Raw genomic sequence first — 11,663 nt, forward strand, 5'->3', positions numbered from 1 at the left:
AAATTGCAAAATATGCATCAAACTAAATGATCACAGATCAAGGAACTGGACACCATTCCTACACTGCCCTCTATTTTTGCACCCCTGGTTAAGACGTGTTCTTTAACTTTTAGGTTTTTTTTTCTAATTTGTAGATTGATTCCTAAATAATGTCAGACCAAAAACTCCAACCTTTAATTCAAGTGCATTTATTCAGTCGGGGGGAAATCCACGTTAAAGCAACACTGAGGCGGCTCCAGTTTTCATTGATTATGGCGGCGCCATATGGACAAAAAGCAGTTGTGTTTTGCATGAAGTCGACTACATTTCCCTTGAGTGTGTTAGGATACGGATTTTAGTTATTGATCTGACTCCAAATTGCGATCAACACTTAACACATAAATTGCTATGTCCTAATCCACACACTGGCGCACCTAACAATTTTGCGAGTTCGTTCTGTCAAAGAGAAGACCAGTAGATCAATCAGACCAAATTTACCAATTGTTTATTCCTGACAAAGCGCACTAATACAGGCCTGGGTCCCGGGTCCCTCACACTAAAGCTCGTGCGTTTTTGTGACCACCAAAAGACGACACATTCTTCCGGGTTGCCCAATATGAAAACACAATATGAATATTAAAGCATGCAAAACATTGTGAGATGATTGGTCGATGGCCATCTCCTCCCCGTCCAGGTGTTGCTGAGGTCAGGCGGTTGGGTTTTCCCCTCGAAGCCCGGACACATAGACGTGCTGTTGTTCTCGTTCCTCACCGACCTTGAGGTGTTCTCGTCCGGTACTCCCTATCCGGGCCTATTCCACAACACTTCGAAGAAAACAAGTTCATGCAGTTTGCCTGCACATTCTTCGCCACCCACCAATCCACACGAGCACTCCAATACTAGATATTAATATGATTATAAGTTTAACACAACCTTAAAAAATATGTTTGTAAACTCCCGAAAGCACATTTTCCTTTAAGTGCCAGCGCTGTGTCGTGAAATCCTGAGCTTTCTCCAAGGATGGCGCCGCCTGCGATACCGCGATTAACACACGTCGAAGGAAGAAGCCAGCGGCCTGACAGCACACCACAGGCAGGGTCTTTCTGCACTGCAGTCCTCATTTTATTTGGCACGCGTTTCTTTGCTTGCTACTCGTTTACACAGGCCACACATACTTCTCCCGGCTGCTCCCGCCACCTTCTTCCTTACGCATGCGCACTCTGCATTCATACTTCACACTACAGCCGTCAGTCACACACGAGCTGTCAGTATACCCGCAACAAAGTATTTATTTATGATTATAGAATTTAAAAAAATCAGACCAAATGTGAGGTGAATGTTTATTACTAAAAATCATGAAATATCTGCGTGGTCATTCTCTCTCTCACCGATTATTTTTTTTTATTTACCCCAGCTTGTATGCTTGCCGCCTATTATTTTGTTTGACACCGCAATAACTGACTTGGATTTGTTTCTATCCTGGGCTACGATGCAGAGTCGGGTCCAGGTAAATAACTCATTTTAAACTTCAAACTTTTTGGCGTTGTTGCGGGTATTGTGACTTAGCGTGGAAAAGCGTTCTGGAGCAGGAGCGAGAGTGACAATGACAGTACATATTGTATCATATATGATACAAGGGCGTATGCATGCTAAAACATAACGTATACAAAAAAGGTAAAAATGGTTGCAAGACAGTGAGTTCGGTTGGACTTTATTCTACCATTATCTATTCTCCTCAAATACTGTAGTCACATTATCGTTAATCAACCTTCATCACAAATCCATCAAAGTCCTCATCTTCTGTATCCAAATTAAACAGCTGGGCAAGTTTGCCATTAAACACGCCAAGTTTCCGCTTGTCATCATCAGTCAGTCTCGTTGTGACGTTGCTCTTCAGCTTTCCGGAAAACTCAGAAAACAGTTACTACACTCAATACATTTGCCAAGGCACCTACAATCCAACTAGAACAGAACATGCCCTTTGTATGGCGTATATTTCATAAAGCAAAACTGTTCATAAAGAAAGAGCTCTGCACACCTGTAGTCGATAGGTGCACCAGGGAATAGTACAACTATCAAACATGGAAAAATCCTGCACACTGTGGTGCGAACCACACTTAAGACCTTTAATGTAGCAATGTTTCAGTCACACTGATTTAAAATAAAACTGGAAACTTAAGACAAGAAATATATGATCAGTATTTCTGTTGGTTGATAAGATACTAGTTAGCTGGGATTCACAAAAATTCAATCAATTCGTGCAAAACTGTAGTAAGGTGGCTGTACAATATTCATTTTCACACATACTAAGTTTGGGGGCAGGTGGGCAGTGAAAAAAAAAACGATTTAGGTTCTCAAGGTTGTTGGCTCCTGCTTTGTCATGTGAATTACCACCACCTATCTAACGAGTCAGGAATAAATTGATTCAAGTCTGTGTTCTATTGAGTACCAAGCTAGATTTCATGGGTACTCTTCTAAAAGTTGTCTTTTAGATTGTAAGCCTGTGGTAGGCGTCAATTTATTAAAATGATAAAAATATTGCAATAACTTGCAAGCTGGTGTTAGCTCATAACTAGTTATTTGCATCGGTAACTTCTCTGGGCTGACCAAGGACTTTTCATAATCTATCTTTGTGGTGTGACGACAAGTGAAGGTACTGTCCTGGTTCTCAAAACTCTTTTTCCAATAACTGTTGGCTCTATGTCAACTCCAGATGCTTTCGGCTCATCTTCACATTCTGCCACTTCCTCTTTATCATCAGATCCTGAATTGAATGAATCAGCACTAAGTGTCTCCAGAGGTTCCATCTTCACTATCTTTCTGTTCACCTGCCTCTCGTTGCAAGCCATTTTAGCCTTCAGATTCATCTAAATTCTTTTTTTCCATGTTAGTCTTCATTTCAATTTCCCCCATCTCATCATTCTCATCATAATCCACTCTTGATCTCTTTCTTAAGGATTTTCCTTTTGGCTTCAGAATTTTTGCAGCTTTTTGCAGCAATTCGTCCTTTGTCACTTTGGGAAGTATGTTGTTTTCACACATTTAGCTCTATCTTCATGACTTTTGGGATGAGTTTGTTGTTCTTTTTCAGCTTTTTCATTGGCCAGATATGTAACGCTGTCCTCAATCATTTTTGGTGTTCACCCGCTCTGGTCCTCAGCCTAACACCGGGAAGAAGCTGTTCCTTCGCAATTTTATCTCTCTTTTTAGGTGTATCATCAGTCAAGCGAATCAGGGTTTTGGTTTCATTATCCGGAGGAATGATGACAGCTTCCACAAGGTCTGTGCTTGTTTCTGATCTTTGCATTAGCTTTGTTTTACTCGTGGCCACACCTGTTGTTGATGGAGTTTCCTGCTGTGCCAACACAGCGTCATCTCAGAGAAGTGACTGTTCATTAATGACACTATATTCCATTTCTGAGACTTGTGGTACCTCCTCTTCATTATGGTTCCCTCTTTTCTCACAACCCTGTTTGGCCCTTGATATGCTTCAAATCTTTCATTTCTCTATCTGAGGGTTTATGCGGGCTCTTTTGGATCGAGTCGTGTTGGAAGCAGACTTTCTTCTTTTTCTGAGGACTCTTGTTTCTATTGCAGAATCAGCAATCTTTTTCTCATCTGAAACTGTTACATTTTCATCAGTTTTATCTATCTATTTTTTTTTTCTTACATCGAGTGGTAGCAAAAACAGAGGTCCTTCCTCGACTCTGAACACTTTCACATTCTGGTTTATCAAGATCTGCCTTCTGTTCCATGGAGCTCTGATCAACCATAGTTGTTAACTCCTCCACTTGTTTTTCTTGCTCACTGTCCTCTGCTTCAATAATGGCAAATTTAGATTGGGTCTGTTCATGCTCTTCGACTGAACCTTGTGTTTTCATGGATTCCTGTGCCGGATCATTCGAGGTGCTCCCATTATCAGGGGTGTCTATGGCTGACAACTTTGATTCAGTTGCTACACATTTCTGTTTTTGTCCTTGTTGAACTTTCCCTTCTTCCACATTACATTCTTTAATCACAGTATTCTCTTTCTCAATGTCTGTTTTGAATTCTGTAATTTCCATTTGCTGATCAACATCATTTGCCTCCAGGCTCCCTCCTTGAGCATACATCTGCTGATTATCCTGAATGAATTCATTTGTTTCTTCAACTTTTCCAACGTGACCTATCAATCTAACTTCTGTTGCCTCTGTGCACTCTTTCACAACCAGGTCTTCTTGCTCAGTATCCATACACACAAGTGATTTCGTAACATTTTTCTTCAGATCCAGCATTTTTGACACCCTTTCTACACTCTGGTGTTGTGGTTCTGTTATCTCCTGAAGTGGAAGGGCAAGATTCTTTGCTTGGACTAACCACCCGAGTTAAATTGACTCTACCAGAATCAATCTAATTTCTTTATGACGCCAATCCCTCTCAAGTCACCCGAAGCTCGAGCCGTGTAACTCAATTCGAGGCAAGACTTCGAAATGACCGCGTCGTATTGATGACTCCCCTTTTTTCTGTTTGAAGCTGTTGTCATGTTACGGATATTTTTAGATGTCTTTGTTAAGACCTCAAGGATTTGTTAATTTACGAGAGCGCCCTCGCCCTAGCTGAGCTCAAGATAACTACTTCGAACCAGATCTGACAATTCCTGATGTTAAGGATTAGAGCTGTCTTCACTTTAAAAAGAATTGAACGGCTTTAAAGAATGACTAGGATAGGGGAATAAAAACATTTTAAAGTTGTAATTACTGCATATAAAACCATGCTAAACATAGTTACTACGAAATAATCAATAACTGGCTTAAGAAGAGATTTAATGAATAAGCAAGCAAAATAATTACAAGTCGAAAAAAAACAAAGAAAACAAGACTCACCCACTCAAAACAGAAGAGGAGACTAAAGGTCTAAAAACCTATTTGGTTGAACAAGTCGAGTGATCAGCTCTCCTTTGTTCCAAAATCCGAATTCTGTTTAAAAATATAGGAAAGGTTCCGTGAGGAGCGTAACCTTAAAAGTAAAATTGGCGACTTCCCCTTTCTGCCCGGAGCGGCTGTCTCCTCTGCCCTTCCTCGAAGCTTAAAATTTGACCAAGTCCAATTCGAAGACTCTGGAAATTCATTTTAGTAGATTTTGGTTCAATCTCAAAAAGAATAAAAAATCCATCTTCGTTCTTTTACTCCGGGCAGCGTCACGGCTAACGCCCTGACTAGGAAACTAGGAAGAAGCGCCCGCTCTGCATTCATTGGAATATGTAGATGAAAAGTCAGAATCCCTGAACCTCTGGTTGTCTTGGCAACCCTGCTTCAAGCAGCAACCACTGCGCCCGACAGCCACCGGATGCAGGTGTTTCCTGTTTTGCTCGTTCTTTCCCTACTAGCCCTTAATGTCTCCTCTCAACTTAATATATTCAGGTATGGATGGATGTTAAATACAGGTTGGAAAAAAAAATTGCAACATTAATCACATATAGTATCTTGTCTAATAAAGATCGATCTCAACCCACAATAGTACTTAACATAATAATGGGTTCCTCCAACTTAAACAGAAATATTGATATTGCTCTAGCTGTTACATCTTAAAATTATGGCATAGGAAACTCATATTCCAAAATTGTGCGTTGCTACGTGTTTGAACAGGTCGTGTCCTCCCAATTGCTAACAATTTAATTTATTAGATTTTCATCAGGTCACCCCATGTCAAGCTTTAACACCATCTCCTGGTGAAATTTTGGAACTACTACATGTTTTGGGATAGCCAATGTGCCTGGGCCAACTTCAATACCTAATTTTACACCATCTTGTACTACCATGCCACTTGACAAGTGTTTAGCGAAGCAACTTCCTTTTGTACCATTGAACCACCGGAATGTGTTCTGTATCTAATGCCAAACTCGGAGACAAAACACATATCAGTAACTAAAGCACGAACAAATAGTTGGGGTGATAACGCAGCTTTTGCTCAAATGACCTGTACGATTATGGATTGGACAAAAAGTGGAGATAAATTGGAAACATCCCCTTCTACTGGATGGTTCAGGCATAAACTCACACTCAGGGTCACAATGTACCCTCAAGTACATCTCGAGCCCCCACCAAATGAATGATGCTATTTGCTAGTTGACGAAGAACAAGAAGCGTTAGTAGGCATGCCAGACGCAGTATGGATTGTAGGTCCAGCTGACGTTGGACTTATGATAAATGTTACGCTAGTTCAAATAAGGGGAAAGACTGGCTGCAAGCCACGAATTAGGCAATATCCGCTAAAGCCAGATGCGGAGGAAGGGATAAGCCAATAATAGATGCGTTGACAAAAGCCGGCGTTCTGATACCCGCTTCAGAATCAGAATGTAATACACCCATATTTCCTGTTAAAAAGGCTCCACCATCTAAAGGGTGGAGGCTAATTCAAGATCTCCGTGCGGTAAATAATGCTGTATTCCAGCGGGCACCAAATGTGCCTAACCCGCATACATTACTAAATTTGTTAAACCCAAATGCAAAATATTTTACGGTTATTGATTTAAGTAACGCCTTTTTAGCATTCCATTATCAAAGCAGGCACAAGATTGGTTTGCATTCACTTTCAAAGGTAAAATAATAAACATTTACACGCCTGCCACAAGGCTATGCTGAGTCGCCAACTATTTTTTCAGAAGCAATAATAAACTGCCTCTCCCAATTTAAACCACCGGGGGCAGTCATATAATTGTGTATGTGGGTGACATTTTGATCGCATCCCCAACACAATCGCATTGGAAAACCGACAGTATCTTGTATTTCCTGGCCAAAACAGGAAATAAAGTGTCCAAAAATAAACTACAATAATGGAAGAAGGAAGTCAAATATTTGGGACACACTCTCAGTCAAGAGGGACAAACAGTTCGCCATGATAGGAAAACCCCTATTATGGCTGCTCCAAAACCTGCTACAAAAAGGCAGATGATGGCTATGTAACTACTGCCGTATATGGGTTGTGGATTATGCGCTCCTAGTAAAGCCATTGCAAAATATGATTTATACTAACCCCATGACGTTATCAGATAAGCTCAGTTTGACGGCAGACACGAATGCAGCATTTGAAAAGATAAAACGAGCTATAACCAACACCGCGGCTCTGGCTTTGCCCGACTATTGTAAACCATTTGTCCAAACTGTTGATGCAAAACGTGATTTTATGACTTCGGTATTGCTACAGCCTTGTGGCACCAAATTAAAGCCAGTATCTTATTATTCCCAACACCACGATCCTGTGGCTCGTGCCACCCCCTACTGTGTACAAGCCGTAATAGCAGCTGCGTTGGCGGTACAAACGTCTGCTGAGGTAGTCTTGTATCACCCGTTAACTCTTAAGGTGTGCCCCATGCGGTAGCAGTCCTATTATTAGAAACAAAAATTTGACCCTTGAACGCTGTACGACCGTGAACCCGGCAACACTAATGCAAACGCCATATGATGGCACACAACATAATTGTGTGGCTGAAACTGATGTAATAGTCAAACCAAGGCTAGGCATAGTTGATGTACCGCTGCCAAATGGTGATATTGTGTTTGTAGATGGGTCAGCTTTCAAAGACGAAAGGGGAAAAAATTGTGTGGGCTATGCTGTCACCACTACAGTAGATATTGTTGCGACTGAACAACTAGCATCAAACATGTCCACGCAGGCGGCTGAGCTTGTTGCTCTCACCCAAGCATGCATGTTATATGCAGGGAAGGCCGTAACAATATATACAGGCAGTCAGTATGCACATAGTTCACCCCACACGTTTTGCAGACAGCGGCAGCTCCGGGGTTTCATCACCACCACAGGCAAGGAGGTAAAACATAAAAAAATATTAATAGACATCCTAGCCCCTATCCAACTCCCATCTGAACTGACTATTTGCAAGTGCGAAGCACATGTAAGAGGAAATGATCCAATTGTTTGCGGCTACGGCAGCCAAATCACCAGCTGCCGGAGATGCAATTGTTTGCAAATGGCTGGTGATGATGATTTACAGGACATCCTCAAGAACAGCCAGAGCCTCGCCCCAAGCACAGAGAAACAATTATGGCTGAAAAAAGGAGCCACCTCAGAGAATGATCTTTATGGCAGCCCAGATGACAAACTGTGGTTGCCATGCTCTTTGTTCTCCTGGGCGGCAGCTGTAACGCACGGACTTTGCCACGTGGGATCCGGGGGAATGATTGATCAAGTAAATAAGAAGTTTAACTCATTTGGGTTTACATAATATGCAAAAAACTTTTGTATACAATGTCTTATTTGCATAAGAAATAATCCTCAGGGAAATGTCAGGCCTCGAAGGGGCTCATTTCCCGAACCAGAACATCTATTCCATACGATACATATGGACTTTATTCAATTGTCAAAATCAAAGGGTTATGAATATTGCCTCGTAATTATTGATGCGTTTTCAAAATGTGTTGAAATATTCCCTACAGCCAAACCGGACTGCCTAACAGTGGCTAAAGCATTATGCAAACAGATAATACCAACATTTGGAATCCTGAGAGTTATTAGAAGTGACAATGGGTCTCATTTTGTTAGTGTTATTAAAAGATTGTTAGAACATTTCAAAACAAACCTGAAAAGGCATTGCATTTACCATCCGAGAAGTGCTGGCCTTGTTGAACGAGCAAACCAAACAATTAAAACCAAGTTGATTAAGACAATGAAAGAGACTGGGAGAACATGGCCTGATTGTGTTGATATTGTAAAAATGAACATGCACATCCTGCCTGCCAAGGGAAAGAGCCTGACTCCATTCGAGTTGCTGTATGGGAGACCATATATCATTCCAGACTTAACATTGAAAAATAAGGACACTCCTGACTCCACTCATGACTTGGCATATTACATGAGAAAGACACTTGAATACCGTGAATGCCGTAATGCCAATGAACTGCCAGTTATGCCCCTGTCCCCACAGCAACAACAGAATCGTCCGATCGAGTGAGCGGTGGCAGGGGCCCTACCGAGTGCTGATAACAACGCCAACGGTAGTGAAGGTGGACAGACGGAGCAACTGGATTCACTTGTCGCAGGTGAAGCACCGACTAACCCTTCCCCGACTCCAAATACTCCCACGTGCCAACAGTGTTTTGACAAGGGTTAAGTGCTAGTAATCTCTGACCCTCGGGCACTGCGACCCCCACACCAACAGTGTTTTTACGAAGGTTAAGTGCTAGTAACCTCTGACCTTCGGGTACTGCAACTGTTAGGGTTGATAGATTAGTTTGATCCTATGCTTATGTTGGAATGTAACCTGTAATAATTAAACTCTCTTGTCCTGTCTTAACAAAAGTAGTAGAACAAAGTGACAAGATCATTTGAGCTGATTGACTAGCTGCAGAGGAATCAATCAAAGTTGTTTTGTTTACACAACATCGTGAAAGACCCCCTGCTGTGCTTTGATCAGCAGGCCAGGGGCTTCGGCCCCATTCTGTCTACTCTGACTCCCACTCTCACCCCCGCTCTGTTTCTCTCAATAAAAATGCTCCTGCTAGAGGCCTGAGTCAGACTTCATTCGATCATCGCTGTTCACACAGCGACGAATGGACTCTCCACCTGCAGGTTCTTAAAAGGACTTACTTGTCTCCTGTTTGGTTCTTGCAAAATAAGTTGGAGTGTGCAAAACTCTAACAGCAACGATGTGCTCCAACATCAATCAACGGCTGATCATCACAGCCAGTTTCCTGGCAATCATCGGGGCGCTGACGTATGGCATCGTGGTTGTAAAGCTTAACTACGACAGGAACGAGGCTGCTCGAGATCGACAGAAGACACACGAGGAGTTCCGTGAGAAGACCCTCTACGAGAAGGTCCTTATAAGACCTAGGCGTGGAGAAAATAGCATAAAAGCCAAAAGTGAATATTTGCAAACGATTAATGGTCTGGTCTACCACCCCGGTCAACAATGTTCCAACCACAGTAGTCATGTCTTTTTAGTTCAGGTGTGTGTAAAGGTCAAACAAACGCGCTCATTTCAAATTCCCTATTCTGAATTAAAATATGGGGACCGCAGTCCTACAACTTTAACTGATGGTAAGCCGGGGAAGTATCATTACTACGCTATGATTAGTCAAAAAGACACCTCTTGGGAAAATATAGAATTTATCTTTATAGAATTTTAGCGACGGCTCTGTCACAACAATGCGACCAGCGCAGTGGAGTTGCGCGGTCGGCGACGCGCTACTGTTGCGCGTTTGGCGGTGCGCTGAAGTTGCGCGATCGAATAAAATTAAGCTCCCTGCGCACTTAGGTCCACTTCAAATTTGGAAAACACATCAGGACTTTAAAAATATTTTCTAAATTTCAGCGACGGCTCTGTCACAATAATGCGACCAGCGCGGTGCAGTTGCACGGTGGGCGACGCGCTATAGTTGCGCGTTCGGCGGTGCGCTGCAATTGCGCGATCGGACAAATATGCGGAAACGAAAATATGCTTAAAAAAGGCGGGTTTTTTGTCTTGAAACGAATTAAAATTTTTGCCAATATTTGACAATATAAAGATGCACTTATCTTGGCAAAAACTAATTATTTCTCGCAAGTTATTAATTTCAATAAAAACAATCCATCCATCCATCCATTTTCTGAAGCGCTTAGTCCCCACGGGGGTCGCGGGTGTGCTGGAAACTATCCCAGCCGTCAAGGGGCAGTAGGCAGGGGACACCCTGAACCAGTTGCCAGCCAATCGCAGGGCCACAGAGACCAACAACCATTTGCACTCGCACTCACACCTAGGGACAATTTGGAGTGCCAATCGGCCTACCAAGCACGTTTTACGGATGTGGGAGGAAACCGGAGTGCCCGGAGAAAACCCACGCGGGCCCGGGGAGAACATGCAAACTCCACAATGGGAGGGCCGGAGGACGAATCGAACCCGCACCCACCTAACTGTGAGGCGGACGTGCGACCCAGCACGCCACCGATCCGCCATATAAAACAATCTTAAATACTTATTTGATACAGTGGCAAAGCTAACGCTACACCAGCCGACCTCCGATAGCTCCTTCCACTCAGCTGTCGAGTTCATAAATTTTTTCGCTCGAAAGATTGAATCCATTAGGGATGTGATCAAGATGACCGTTCCAATTGCTCAGTCGCGACCGCCGATGCCGTTAAATTTGGTGTTATAATGCAATAAGCCTCTCAAATTTTAAAAGCGTGTCCCTTGAAAGGCTTACACAATTGGTTAGTGCGGCTCAACAAACATGTTTACTCGACCCACTTCCAGCCAAACTATTTAAATAATTATTTCAAATTTTAGGACCGTCCGTCTTAAATGTAATTAATCTGTTTGTCTCCTTTGGTATAGTGCCAAAAGCCTTTAAAACCACTATCATTACACCGCTTCTTAAGCGACCAAATCTCGACCTGTACTGCCTCAGTAATTATAGGCCAGTTTCAAATCTCCCATTCATATCAAAACTTAAAGTAGTAGCGCAGCAGCTTATTGATTACATGGTCGCCAATAATCGATATGAATCTTTTCAGTCTAGTTTTAGAGCTAATCATTCCAACGAGACAGCACCTGCTAAAGTGACTAATGATCTCCTCATAGCTATGGATTCAAACACTTCATCAGTATTTTTATTACTTGATCTTAGTGCTGCCTTCGACACTGTAGACTTCGATATTTTATTCGAGCGTCTTAAAAGCTGTGTTGGTATTTCAGGGTCAGCACTAGGCTGGTT

At 42.4% G+C, this 11,663-nt stretch overlaps 1 protein-coding gene across 1 annotated transcript; it reads right to left on the reverse strand.

The window, feature by feature from the left end:
* Positions 1-796: 796 nt before the first annotated feature.
* LOC148398427 (uncharacterized) lies at positions 797-4,846 on the reverse strand. Its single transcript, XM_088376736.1, has one exon. It carries the CDS (start codon positions 4,251-4,253, stop codon positions 3,624-3,626), a length of 630 nt encoding a protein of 209 aa, XP_088232862.1. The 5' UTR covers positions 4,254-4,846; the 3' UTR covers positions 797-3,623.
* Positions 4,847-11,663: the final 6,817 nt, after the last annotated feature.

This window comes from Syngnathus floridae, chromosome 5, assembly GCF_059516105.1.
Source record: "Syngnathus floridae isolate MCC-2025c chromosome 5, RoL_Sflo_1.0, whole genome shotgun sequence".
Classification (NCBI taxonomy): Eukaryota; Metazoa; Chordata; class Actinopteri; order Syngnathiformes; family Syngnathidae; genus Syngnathus; species Syngnathus floridae.

Excerpts from the sequence above, each read along its gene's own strand:
- LOC148398427 (XM_088376736.1), bottom strand. The coding sequence starts at position 4,253 with ATGCTGGATCTGAAGAAAAATGTTACGAAATCACTTGTGTGTATGGAT.